Source organism: Manis pentadactyla, chromosome 13, assembly GCF_030020395.1.
Source record: "Manis pentadactyla isolate mManPen7 chromosome 13, mManPen7.hap1, whole genome shotgun sequence".
Lineage (NCBI taxonomy): Eukaryota > Metazoa > Chordata > Mammalia > Pholidota > Manidae > Manis > Manis pentadactyla.
Window position 1 is genome coordinate 83169007 of NC_080031.1, and position 14567 is coordinate 83183573.

A 14567-nucleotide genomic window follows, 5' to 3' on the forward strand; every position below is an offset into this window, starting at 1 on the left:
TTAATGGTTCCCCCATGTCTTTTCATGGCTTACTAGCTCATTTATTTTTAGTGCTGAATTTAATATTTCATTGTCTTGATGGACTACAAGTTTATCCATTTACCTATGGAAGGACAGCAGTGGTTGCTTCCGGTTTGGGCAATTAGGTATAAAGCTGCTGTAAACATCCACGTGCATGCTTGTGTATGGATGTAAGTTCTCAGCCCCTCTAGGTAAAATCACAGAGTATAATTATATGGTAAGAGTATGTTTGCTTTTAAAGAACTTGAAGAAGAATATTCTAAACATTTCCATGGGTCATTAAAAACAAAGGCTAGCACTTAATATTAAAAGACTCATGATGTATCACATGTTATTTCCTTGTATAGTTCTTTTAATACACTAATCATAGACATCAAAAACTAACACCACACTTTGCCAGATAATAAATCACTTCAGAAAGTGGTGGAATAGCTCATTTCATCCATGCAGAGGAGTCTAACACTTAGAATTTACTTTTCTTGTTTAAAATTCATAGGTCTGCACTTCAAAGAATTTTTCAGAACCTATGATGAATATGAAGCAGACAACTGAATTTCACAAATTATTGAGAACAAGTGTTAATGCTGATACAATGGGAAGTTATAAGCTGACTCATACTTGGTTTACGGATTGGAGATTCTGCAACTTGCTGGAAGGGTTTAACGCAAATCATGCATTGATCACTTGTATTTATTTCATGGTCATTACCCCTGATGTACAGCCTGGCAGAAGAGAGGACCGAACAGGGTGTGATTAAAGCAGACACCATTCCTACCTGGCTGCCTGACAAACTTGTGTATGTCCTAAAAGATCACTCAAATGCTACCTCCTCTCCGAAGACTTCTGGCATCTTTTTATCTTACACTTCTGTCACCTGTGCTTCAGGAACACTTTGTACATACATTCGTTTACCCTTGTCACATGGCTGTGGTTGTTTGCTTGCGTGCCTGTGTATTTTTACACACAGAAATCTCTGAAATTGTCATGGCACGAAGAGAAAGAAAAGTGACCGATGTGTTTTGCTGCATTATGATCTGACAAATTGTGAAGAACCCAGGAAGTATCAATACCTTGCCTGTTTTTTGATTACAAAGATTCCTAACCTTTTGAATGAATGGTGACTGAAAGTGATTTCTTATGAACTATCCATCAAAGTGATTGTTCCTATTTTTGTCCTTCAGATTCTTCAATATCAGTTTAAATGCATCATCCATTTAAAAAATATTCTTTATTTGCTCCACTGCTTTATGACGTCCATGTATTGTTTTTAACAGATTACCTCCTTCGTGGCATACTTCAAAACTTTTCTCATTCTCCTTTTTCCAACTAAACTTTGATATCCCAGAAAGAACTGGCTTCTAAAATGAAGAGCCCTATTTACCCAGTGGTTGAGCCCAATGCTTTACCCAGAATTCAGTAATCGTGACTTATTGTTCATTTGAATTAACTATACATTTAACATTAAGAAAAATCTAAGAACACTTTGGCAAGTAAACATTTGTGCAAGGATTCCTAATTCTCTTAAGAAGTGTGTGTGTGTTAAAAAATGCTTTCTCTTTATATTTTTTTGTTACTTTAAGAAATACAGAAATGTTTTCCTCAAATGAAGCTGGGTGTGAGATAAGGTTTACAGGAGAGAGACGTTTGTTTCTGCTGGGGATTATTTCCTATCCGTGTCCCTGACTGAATCTGCATGAATATCAAATCTTCAGTGGAAAATTGGGGTCAAAATCTACCAAGACCTCCTCCGAATAAACTCACTAAGTCCTGTGATTATATATAGACTCGAACTTACCGTGCACTATGGAAAACATTATACTCTAAGATGCTTGCCATACATCACATTTTGCAGTTAAAAACCAATAACCTCTTGTCAGATGTACATATATAGGTGACCCTTAAATTTCAAAGCTAAATTGTGGAGGATGCAGCCTGGAAATTGCTTGATCTTCTACACATGGTATCATTTTTCCCAACTGATTTTAAATGAGACAAAACTGAGGTGAGGGAGTGCTAGTATACCACCAAACTGATGCACATAGAGTGCAATTCTTCAAAACCAGAATATAAAGGGTATAATCTATGAAGGCTTACAGAGAAGTCGACAGAGTCAGACGTAGATAGACAAAGTCATGGAAAAAGGAAACATTGTTTTATTTCATCACTAGGCATAGAAGTAGAAGATCAAAGCTGGAAGGAGTCTTGGAAAGACTGCTCCACCCCTTAATTCACAGAAAAGAACAGTGAGGGCAATGGAAATCAAGAATTTCCCTAAGGGCATTTGGGAAGAAATGAAAGAGCACGAGTTTAAAGCTTTGAAATCTGTATCATATGTAAATACAATTACAACGCCTGGCTCTATTTTTTCCTTTTGTCTTTTCACTGCTGTACAAGGTTTCATAACAGAGTGATTAAGAATGTGATTTCCCGGGTGGAACTTCCTGGGTAGGCGGTGTATTCAGTCACCTAGTAGCTGGGTAACCACGGGAAAATTGCACGATCTCCCTGTGCCATGAATTCCTTCTGTGTAAATAAGGATTGAAGCAGAACTTTTATCATAGTGTCACTGTAAATTAAGTAAATTAATACACACAGAAATGCTTAGAAGAGGACCCGGCATATAAGACATGCTAACGAAAGTCATCTATTAGTATTATAATGTCTATTATTATGATTATGATGTCGCATCTCTTGGCATTTGCCTACATATAAAGTGACCAGTGCTCTCTTCCTTACTGTCTTGTTTCTCACATACAGGTAAATACATTACGAATATTGATCTGTCACCTCTTGTGTAACAGAGATAAAATAAAGGCTGTCAAACTGAAGTAAAAACCTGAAGATAGTCCGATAAATTAATTCACTGTATATTTATAGCTGCTAATGGTTTCACATATTTCACCTGCCACATAGAGGTTTCTTTTTAAGAGTAGTTCTTTTAAGTATTTAAATAGTAAGGGAAATGTACAGAGAAATACAGGATACTGCATAGAACCTATAGGATGTATATTTTGGTGCATGTAAGGGTCTTGTGTAGCTGGCAGGTTGCTCTTGCCTTCTGCAAGTAAAACTGTTACAAACAGGCAATAAACAATTTACCCAAAGATCCTGACGTGGGACTTCTAGTTTAATATGGCAACATTTGACCAATGTCAAAATTAGAAAAATCCTATTCAATATGATCAACTAAGTTTATAAAACAAAAATAATTTGTAATTGGGAGCACAAAATTGACCCCAAAAGTCTTTCTGTATATTGTATATTTTCGTGTGTGTGTGTGTGTGTGTGTGTGTGCATGCATATGTGTGGATAGTCAAACACACACACATATTTTCATATGTAGTCAAACACAGAAGAGAAATTTTCTTACATCTAACATGCAAAAGTGAAAACAGGGAACTTAATTTTAAAATATACCTATTTTTTTAGGTACAGAAATACGGAAGTTCATAACTGTAAGATAAATTCCAATAAATTCCAACCGAAATAAGCAGGTGAAGAGAGGCAACAAAGGGCCAAGCAGTTTATTTGAATGCAATCTCCAAGTGATGTTCCATGGTCTGAAACACAGGCCAGGGAAGTCACACCCAGCAGGGCAGGCAGCAAGTTTTTAAAGAAGGCAGGGGGAGGGAGAGCAAAGGTGTACAGTGGTGTGAGGACTGGCTCATCTAGGGTATGTGGGGGTCTCTCATTGGCCTTTAGCCAGGTACTGGAAAGTTACCACTAATCCTTTAGCTTGGGGGAAGGGCTCTAGTTGGGAGTGTTATCCAATCAGGCTCTGGAATGTTGTCAGACCGGAACCTATTGGTCTCTTTGCCTCATGAAGCCTGAGCTTGTCCATCAGGCTCACCCCTACCCCTGGTGCCTCCATCCTTACATTCCAGCCTTTTGGTCATAATGGGCGATAACTCAATCTGGCTACTTCCGGCTGACAAGGGGCGTCGTGTGAGGGGTAGTTTAAGGCTGGTTGACAGCCGGAGGAGGCTCAGTTGGGAGGGGTGAGTACTTGTGCAGCAACAGTTGATAAACTTTTATGTGTGAAATTTCTGCCATGTGCTGTTGAAGGAACTTGAAAACACATGGGGCAATTAAGAGTAAACCACAAACTGTTATTAAGGGGCCTAGCAGAGGCATTAGCCAGGTCATTATGGGAGAATGAAGCCACCCTTAAGGGCCGCCTTCAGGTACTCATGTTTTGTGGAGGTCTTTTTGTAGTTCTTGTAGTTTTTTTATGCTTTGTTCTACGACCCCAGACTCATTGATATAGTAGCAGCATTCTTCCTGCAAGAAAATACAGATTCTGCCCTTTTCTGCAGTAAGCAGATCTAAGGCCTGCCAATTTTGAAGGGTGACCTGGGCAAGGGAAGTAAGTTGTTGCTGGAGGGAAATAAGGGAGGTTGAGGTTTCTCCCAAGGTTAGGCTCACTCTATCGTCTAATGCTACCAATTTACTTGCTAAACCCTGAGAGCTGACTAAGATATGGCCTAATGATCCTGCCCCTGTGGCAGTCACAGCCACTGCAGTAACTAGGCTCACTTCCACTGGCACAGGTAGAAAAACCACCCTCCTCTGTCCAGTGTTTTGATATACAGACCATTCGTCTAGTGCCTGTCTTACTTCAGATTTGCTGTACAATGTTAGTTGGGGCACCAGCATCACCGAAAAGCAGGGTCCTACCATGGTGCTGTTGATGCATTAGGTAAGCATATTATTGCACCAGAAGAACCCACCCCCTTGAAGGGAAATTGGAGTGTCTATGGTTACCCATTGTCGGCATTGGCTTCCCATTGACAATTCTGAGATGGTGGAATGCTGGGTCAGGTAGCAGGTCAGTGGGGACGATGGTTCTTCGCGTCGTTTTCTGGTGGCCCCGGACCTATATTGAGCTTCAGGCTTAAGGCTCGTTTTCCACATCAGTACCTCGCTTAAAGGGAGGCACAGTCTTTTTCAGAGTTTACTGGTTGAGCCTGGAAAAAACTAACAGGAACTGCCGCCACCAGGGGGCGTTGGAGGGAGGCGCAGAGGAAACAATTAGACACATTGCTGAGGATATGTGAAGCACTAAGAAACCGCACTGTTTCTCTAATGACTCCGGCCCAAGAAAGTGGTGCTCCCGCTGGTCACAGAGAGTGGGGGTAGGGGTCTGACTGAATCTTCTGTTTTAGTGCCTGTTCTGTTTTTAGAATATTACTTGATACCTGTGCCTGGGTGTTTAGAACTTCTGTGTGAGTGGGATTTACAGTGGTCCATTCCCTCTTGATGTATACTGTGCCCTGGGGGACCATTGGTAACTATTGTATAGCTTGCCCTGTACTCCTTTTTCCCAGCGTGGATTTCATGGGTGACTAACGGTAATGTATAGCTTATCTTGTATTCTGAAGAACATGTTGTCAGAGACTCCTCTTGCTGTTTTTACTACTGCATGAACTCTACATGTGTCTAATTCAGGATGACATACATGTCGGACTGGAAAATACATGTAGGAGAGATTTGGTCATAAGGAAAGCACAGTGTAGGGTTTGAAAAAGTGTTTAAGATGTCTGTGTGTACCGGTATTTGAATCGGTGCCTGACAACCTACATGTGGGCAACTTTGGGTTTCTACTTCACGGTTGATTCCATAAAGAGTTAGTTGGAGCTTAAACTTCCATGCAGAATAACTCTGCCTGGAGACCACCGGGCTATTCATCTGGCTGGTTGTACTTGACACGACTAACCCGCAGCTTAAGAGGACCCACCTCACAAGACACCCACTCATCATGTCTGGGTACCCGTTTGAGCCTAGAAAGGTGACACCAGGAGGAATGCCCGTGTGTTTGACTGCTGAGGGCGTAGTGAGGATTACTGTATAAGGCCCTGTCCAGCGGGGTTGGAGAGATTTTGGCTGGAGTTCTCTTAGGAGTACCTCATCTCCTGGATGAAGGATCGCTACATCTCCTGGTTGTTGGATGATGTAGGTTGGGGTAGGAGCCGGTCTGTGTGTTCCCTAAGAAGATGTCTCAACAGTGTAAAGTAAGGAAGGTAGGAGGCAAAAGGAGGAGAGGTAGCGGGCAGGCCTGTGTTTAGTAAGAAGGGCCTGCCATACATCAGCTCAAATACGCTTAGTCCAGCCAGTCCCCGGGGGGCAATGGGGAGAAGGTCGGGCCATGAGAGCTTTACCTCTAGAGACAGCTTAGTTAGTTGGTCTTTTAAGAGACCATTAGCCCTTTTGACCTCACCCGACGATTGGGGGTGGTAGGGTACATGGAGGTTCCAGGTGATATTGAGAGCCTCGGCTGTTAGCTGAGAGACCCGAGAAATGAAAGCAGGCCCATTGTCCGACTGTAGCGAGGCAGGCAGGCCAAAGCGGGGGATGATATGTGCCACCGATGTCTGTGCCACTACCGAAGCTGTCTCTTGGCTGGTGGGAAAGGCTTCAATCCACCCTGAAAAGGTATCAACCAGAACTAGTAAATACCGGAGCTTTTTATGCTTAGGCATGTGGGTGAAATCGACCTGCCAGTCCTGTCCGGGGATTGTTCCTCTCATCTGGTGGAGGGCCAACCAGATCTTCAGAGCACCTTGAGATGAGATGCAATGACAAGTAGTGCAGGCTTGGTGCACCTGATCTATGGCCTTGCAGAGACCATAAGGGGCAAATATGGGGAGAGAAACCGGTGCATGGCTTCCAGTCCAATGTGTAGAAACTGATGAATTTTGGATATGACATCTCTGCCTTGGGCTTGGGGGAGGGCAATTCATCCCCTGAGATAAATCCATCCCTGATCTCCCAACATCCCCCCTTGATGTAGAAGCAGTCGCCGTTCATCATCGGGGTATTGGGGCAATAGAGAGGGGGAAAGAAACAGCACAGAGGGTTGCCCCAACCCAGATGTTAATTTTCGGGCCATGGCATCTGCCAACACATTACCTCTGGTTACTGGATGGTTTCTAGTCTGATGTCCCTTACAATGCACGATGGCCACCTCCTTGGGGTCCTGTAGGGCCTGTAGCAGGCGGCTGATAGTCCTACCATTGATGATCGGGGTTCCCTTAGTGGTAAGGAAGCCCCTTTCTTTCCAAATCACAGCATGAGTGTGTATAATTAGGAAGGCATATTTAGAGTCAGTATAAATTGTGGCCCTCTTCCCGGCTGCCAGATGTAACACCCAGGTAAGAGCCACCAATTCGGCTTTCTGGGAGGTGGTCCCAGATGGGAGTAGGTTTGCTTCTATCACCTGTGACAGAGTCACCACTGCATAGGCTGCCCTTTGCACCCCATCACTTCCCTTCACCGAGCTTCCATCCATGAAAAAAGTCAAGTCAGGGTCTTCAAGGGACACATCCTGTAGGCCCTCTCTAGGTTTCCTAAGAGCCTCTACAACTTCTACACAGGAATGAGTGGGCTGATCTGCCTGATCACTGATGGGAAGCAAGGAAGCTAGGTTAAGGGGTGGAGAGACTTGTAGGGTTACCTGTGGATGTTCAATGAACAGAAGATTGAATTCTTGTACCCATGAAGGACTCAAGGAGGCCAGGGATTTATGACTCAGAAGATCCTGTAACCGGGGTGGGGAATACAGAGTAATGGGCTGTTGGAGGGTTAATTTCAGGGCTTCTCGGGCCAGACTTCCTGCAGCTTCCAGGGCTCGGAGGCAAGGCTGCCACCCCTTGGCAGTGGCATCTAACTGCTTGGAGAAAAAGGCAATGGGATGGTACCCTGGCCCCACTGGCTGTACCAGCACCCCAGTTGCTACCCCTGCCCTCTGCTGTATATAGCGTAAAGGGCTTAGTTAAATCAGGGAGCATCAATGGGGGAGATGAAAGCAACGCACCCTGCAACTGATTGAAAGCAGAAGCCACCTTGGTGGGTGAAGTCAGCGTCCCAGTAGTTTCTGTGGCAGCCTCATAAAGCGGTCTGGCCAGAAGGGAAAAGTTAGGCACCCAGTGTCTGAAAAACCCCACCAACCCTAGAAAGGATAGTATCTCGGCTCCTGAAATAGGTGGCATAAGAGCTTTAATCTCAGCCATTTGGTCCGCTGTCAGGGCTTTAGTGGTGGGAGTTAGAGCTAGCCCGAGGTATGTAACCTGAGGTAGAGACAGCTGTGCTTTGGCAGGGGATACCCTATATCCCATGTCTGCCAGGAAATTAAGAAGGGATGTGGTGTCCAGGACCAAAGCCTCCTTTGAGGGGCTGCGAAGTAAAAGATCATCCATGTATTGGAGGAGACTACTCTTGCCCATTGAATATTGCGAGAGGTCCTCTGCCAGGGCCTGTCCAAAAAGATGAGGGCTATCTCTAAAACCTTGAGGTAGAACTATCCAGGTCAATTGTCTAGATCAACAGGTGTCAGGGTCCTCCCACATGAAGGCAAATAGCGGCTGCAAGTCTGACTGGAGAGGTACAGTGAAAAAGGCATCTTTAAGGTTCAGTACAGTAAAATGAGAGGTACCGGAAGGGACCTGAGACAGAAGAGTATATGGGTTAGGCACTACTGGGTGTAAGGGAATAACAGCCTCGTTAATTATTCGGAGGTCTTGAACAAGGCAATACGCTCCAGAAGGCTTTTTTACCAGCAAGATGGGAGTATTGCATGGAGAGTTAGTCGGTATTAAAAGCCCCTGTGAGAGTAGATGATTAACAATAGGCTGTAGTCCCCTTCGATGAGCTTGTGAAATAGGAAATTGAGGCCAAGAGGGGAAGCAGGATGGGTCTTTAAGGCATATTAAAACTGGGGTGTAGTGGGTTGCCACCACAGGGGTGGAGATGTCCCACACAACCAGATTGACAGCAGTCCAGGAAGTCGGGAGACTCAGGTTACCGTCGTCTAACTCTCCTTCGCCGACCAAAGCAATGAGGGAGTCTCTGGCATCCTGTAAGCATTTAAAAGGTGGGAGGGAAATAGAGGCTCCTGACTAATAGAGCAAGTCCCGTCCTAACAGAGGGGTAGGACAGGAAGGCATGACTAGAAAGGAATGGGTAAACAGGATGCCTTGGAAGGTGAAGGCTACTAGGCCCGTCTCTAAAGGCTTGGAGAGGGTTCCCATGACCCCAACTATGGAGACTTTGGCAGGGTATAAAAGCCCTTTAAAGGAGGGGAGAACAGAGTAGGTAGCCCCCATATCCACCAAGAAGGAGATGGGCTTATCCGCTACCAACAGCTTGGCCCTGGGCTTGGCATGGGTGATGAGGGTGTCCGAGTCCAGGCATCTTCAGTCTTCGAGGATGCCCATCAGGTCTGAAGGGTAGTCCTTTGAGGGCATCTGCCCCCCGTGGGGTTCTGCCACCAGAGGAGGACCATCCCCAAGTGGATAGTCTACTTTCCAATGACCTCACTTACTGCAGCTGGGGCACGGTCTGGTTGGTCTGCATGGTTGGTTGGGGCACTTCTGTGCCCAGTGCCCTTCATCGCCGCACCAAAAGCAAGGGCCTGGAGGTTCGAGTTGATCTTCAGGGACACCCCGACAATCTCCACGAGCTGGCCACAGAGCAGCTGTTATGGTGTGAGTCTGTTCTGTCATTCGAGCAGCTGACGTCCTCTCATTCTCGTCCTCTCAGGCATGAAAAGCCTTAAATGCCATATCTACCAGGTCTCCTAGAGGGGTTTGGGGACCATCCTCAGCCTTTTTAAGCTTGCACCTGATGTCGGGAGCTGACTGAGTTATAAAATGCATGGCTAGGAGAGAGGAACCTAACGCTGAGGCTAGGTCAATTTTAGTAAAAGCTCCTAGAATTTCTTTTAGGCGCTTGACAAATTCTGACAGGTTTTCATCAGGCTTCTGGGTAATCTCTCTAAGCTTATCATAATTGATGGCCTTTTGGGCAGTTGAGTTCATACTTGCCAATAAGTAGTGAATAGTGCGATCCCGGCATGCTTCACCCTCGGGAGAATTATAATGCCATATGGGTTCTTGTAGAGGAACCACTTCCCTGCTCATAGGTTCCCGTTCATCTGTGGTGTGGGCCTCACTGGCACAGTGCTGTGCCGCCGCCGTGACACAGTCATATTCCTCCAGGGTTAGAGTGGGTTGGAGGACTACATGTACATCGTGCCAGGTGAGCTTATAAGCTAGAGTGAGATACTTAAACTGCTTAGTGAACATTACGGGGTTGGAGGAAAAGGACTCCAATCGCTGTTCTACTTGGGACAAGTCTGTCAGAGAAATAGGAACCTGAAACTGCACTACCCCTTCAGCCCCTGCCACCTCCCTCAGAGGAGCCATCATGTGAGCTTGAGACCACTGTGACTTAGAGCGGGTTACAAGAGGGCTAGACCATTTGGTTGCCAGCTGTGGTGAGTAAGACTGCTTTGGGTTCAAAGGAGGGGACGGAGAGGGTGACCTTGGCAGTGGGGGATACAACTTGGGAATCGATGCAGAGCTTGAAGGCAGGGGACTAGGGTATGGAGGAGTTTTGTCTGTTTTACCTGACGTGGAGTCGGCACCTGTGGAGCCAGATGGCAGTGCGACTGGAAGAGAAAGGGAACAAGATGGTGGAGAAACCAGAAGAGAAGGTGAACAAGATGGTGAAGAAACCGGAAGGGAAGGGGAACAAAATGGTGGAGAAACTGGAAGAGAAGGGGAACAAAATGGTGGAGAAATCAGAAGAGAAGGAGAACGAGACGGTGGAGAAACCGGAAGAGAAGGGGAACAAAATGGTGGAGAAACTGGAAGAGAAGGAGAACGAGATGGTGAAGAAACTGGAAGACAAGGGGAACAAAATGGTAGAGAAACCAGAAGAGAAGGAGAACAAGATGGAGGAGAGATACATTGAGGAAGGGAGCTGGCCCCCATGGTGGGCCTGGAGGAGCGGGAATGGGGATAGCCGAGATCCTCTGCTGAGTCCGTCAGAGAAGAGCCTCCCAGTAATAGGAAGGGTAGAGCTCGGCGGTCCTTGGTGGAGGCCTGGGCCAACAAAACGTGGGAAGGAGAACACTTAACATATAGGTCTGGACGAGTGCGCAAAGTCCAAAAGCCTGCACATACGGGATTTCACTCCACTTTCTGCTCCGATGGCAATAATGAATTAAGTCTGTGAGGAGGCCAAAATCGAAAGTTCCCTCAGGGGGCCAGCGAGATTGGTTGTCCAAGGGACACTGAGGCCAGGCCTGAGAGCAAAGGAAGACCAGCTTCCGTTTGCGAACTTCCCGGGACAAATATAGAGTAGCCCGATTAGAAATGAGACACCGCAACGGGGTCTGGGCCTCCACTTTTGAGGGCTGGTTCCCCATGTCTGCATCACCCCCCAACTAATCCCGCTGAGAGGAGCGCCCAGCATCCCAAGCATGCCAAGTCAGGGGAGACGACCTGGGAGCCTGGGTGAGGGATGTCTCTCACACTGCAGGGCCAGGGGCGGGCCGGATGCCCGCAGAGGGTGGGTCGAATGCCCAGGGGATGTGTACGTACGATTTCTAATGGACCAGGTGAAATGGAGTTAGGAAGGGAAACAGACTGGGGGAAACTGAGGGACTCACCGGAAAATAGTCCGTCCACACAGTGGAGAGCAGGCTGAGGTCCTGGGTCCGGGAAGGAGGGGGAGGGGCCCCCAGTGGCCTGTTGGGGCTCCGCGCTCATGCTCCTTCCTGGGTTTCAGCACCAAATGTAAGATAAATTCCAATAAATTCCAACGGAAATAAGCAGGCGAAGAGAGGCAACAAAGGGCCAAGCAGTTTATTTGAACACAATCTCCAGGTGATGTTCCACAGTCTGAAACACAGGCCAGGGAAGTCACATCCAGCAGGGCAGGCAGCAAGTTTTTAAAGAAGGCAGGGGGAGGGAGAGCAAAGGTGTACAGTGGCGTGAGGATTGGCTCGCCTAGGGTACGTGAGGGTCTCTCATTGGCCTTTAGCCAGGTACTGGAAAGTTACCACTCATCTTTTAGCTTGGGGGAAGGGCTCTAGTTGGGATTGTTATCCAATCAGGCTCTGGAATGTTGTCAGACCGGAACCTATTGGTCTCTTCGCCTCATTTGGTGAGGCCTGAGCTTGTCCATCAGGCTCACCCCTTCCCCTGGTGCCTCCATCCTTACAATAACATTTGTATTTCAATAGATATTTCATTGAAATTGCTTTTTTGGAAACATTCTCTTTTTTTCTCTGAAGGCACCAGGGAAACAACTGTGCTATAAAATAATGAAAATCTAGACTGCATTTCTAATAATTTCAGAGAGTCATTTAACTTTTTTCTTATATATGGTTAAAAACATTTTCCTTAACCCCAAATTGAAAAAGCAAACTAAGTGGAAGTCTTTAGTGCTTTTTACCCTTTATGTACTTGACCAATGTTTTTGCATGCAAATGACTAAGTGGCAGTAAGGACACCCTCTGAATTATTAAGCTTTAAATATCAGGCTAAATGATTTAAATGATAAATTCCAAGTCATAGTAAGGTGACCGGATTGAGAATTTCTATTTATAACCTGTTTGCATTAACAAGTCTAAAAAGACTGCAGTCTTTCGAGTGGGAAGTAGGGAGAGAGATTATCAGCTAAGGAATGTTAGAAAGAGCTAAGTGTTGAAGTAAATAATGGCAGTCTATTTAATCATAATCTAGAAGAAAGGGAACTTTACACAACAGACAGTGACTACCTCCATTTCATTGGCAAAATGATCACTCTCTTAAATGAGGAGATATTTAAATTGGTAATCATAAAACTCCCATTTTTTCAAATACAGTTTTCATCAATCATGGCACTTAGTCTATCTGCATTCCCATGATATGATATATTAGCCAGGCCAAGACTGGTATTCCAGCCTGTATGAGAGTTACCATTCCTATTGGATATTCTAAAGCGGCATTTACTTTTCTTCATAATTCTTGAGAGTTCATTCAGTTAATGTGACTGGAACTCTGGGAAAATGCTGTGCTCTCAGTTTGCAGACATGAGTGTGTTTTAAGCCAGAATCAAAATAATGGGACATTTGCCAAGGTGATACCATAATATAGTTCTGGGACAGTCATCTGTTCTTCCACAGGGGATCTGAGACATCTCCATTAATTGGATGCTTGGTTGTTCATTACTTGTTTTTGAAATACTACAATTTATGTTTTTGAATTACTACCAATAACAATGATGTATGATAAATACCAATACCAGAGTATGAAAGGTTGGCTGCAAAATTTCAATATCAATAATAATAAAAACAATAATGGACAATCAACACCTGAATGTTCACTAAGGGCTTTACAGAGATTATCTCATTTCATCTTCAGGACAGTGTTTGAGAAGAATACTATTACTACTGGGATTTCTTTTTTTTTTTTTTTTTTTTTAAGGAGAGCAAGTGAGAGGCTTTTATTTAGAGATAGAGGGAGAGGAGAGAGCTCCTGACTCAGGCCAGGAGGGTACAAGAGAGCCCCAGGGTGGTGCATTGTCCAGGGGTTTTATATAGGTGGTTGGGAGACAAAGGGCTAGGGATGCACACCTGCTAAGTCGTCCCAAAATGTTTATCTTTGAAGAGAGAATAAGTTTCTTATTAGTCTTCCTGGTTATTTACAAGAAATTTACTGCTCTAATTTCCTCCCAGGATAGCAGCTTCCTGGTCTGGGAGCATATCACTCAAGAATGCCTGCTTTGCTCCCAAGGTGGGCTGAGTTATTGTCTGTTTGTCAAAGAGTATGTTAAAAAAACTTACTTTTTAACTAATTGGGTTTTAAAATGCAATCTTATCTTCAAGACAGAATCCTTGTTTTTACTACTTGTTTTGGGCTTGCTTGTTAAATTGCCCAGGTGGAAAATCACCTGACTAGGGCTGGAGGAAGAAAGGCAGCACCTGGGTAAAGTCAGAAGAAAAAGCTGGAACCCCCAGCAGGCCAAAGCAAATCTCACAGTGGATTTTTTTTCTGTTTTGGCTTTGTTTTTTCCGAGGCCCTCACCCTACTTTCTAAACCCATGGTCCCTGTCTCATTTCCCCCTCTACAGATAGAGAATGAGTTACTCATCTTATTCAGCACTTGACACCAAGTCTCGAATCTGGAAGCTTGATAAAGATTTGTTGGATTGAGTCCAAAAGCATCCAAGATCCATTAGGTCTATGAACTGAGTTAAGTGAACTAAAGAATACTTTCAGTAAAAAATAAGTTCTAATAAGATTTCTGTGCTCTTCAAAATAACCAAAAAGTTAAGATATTAAACCCTGTAAGTCTAATAAACACTTTCAAACAGGTACAATATTTTCCCCGTTCCTCTTATATAGAGTGAGTGGTAGCTATATTCACAGTAAAACAGCTTTTAAAAAGGATTTTGAAGAGCTTTCAATACCTCTAAGTCTCATTAATGTTTCTCTGTACTTTTCATTTTGTTTCTCCATAATTTAATAGACCATTTAAGATAATCAGGTATAAACTGTCTCATTATCAAAAGAAAAGAATATAAATACTCATTTATTAACAGATGATATGGTATTTTCTTAAGAAATAGCTGAGACTGACAGCCCTGCTAGGTAATTAATTCATAAAGAACACAGATGAACTATTCCTAACATTTAATTATTTCTAATAGATGCTTCCTGATATTAAATATTAACTTTAATATTAATTTTGTTGGTGGTATTATGGAGTGTGTCTTGC

General features: G+C 44.4%; 1 protein-coding gene across 1 annotated transcript in view; it reads right to left on the minus strand.

Moving 5' to 3' along the window:
- LOC118921385 (uncharacterized) overlaps nt 1-14567 on the minus strand; it is a 95719-nt gene that overhangs the window by 74368 nt on the left and 6784 nt on the right. The window contains 5 exon segments of the mRNA XM_057490518.1: nt 4786-4945; nt 6106-6445; nt 6931-7074; nt 7835-7917; nt 9697-10468. Of these exon segments, the coding sequence (XP_057346501.1) occupies nt 4786-4945; nt 6106-6445; nt 6931-7074; nt 7835-7917; nt 9697-10468 (1499 nt within the window).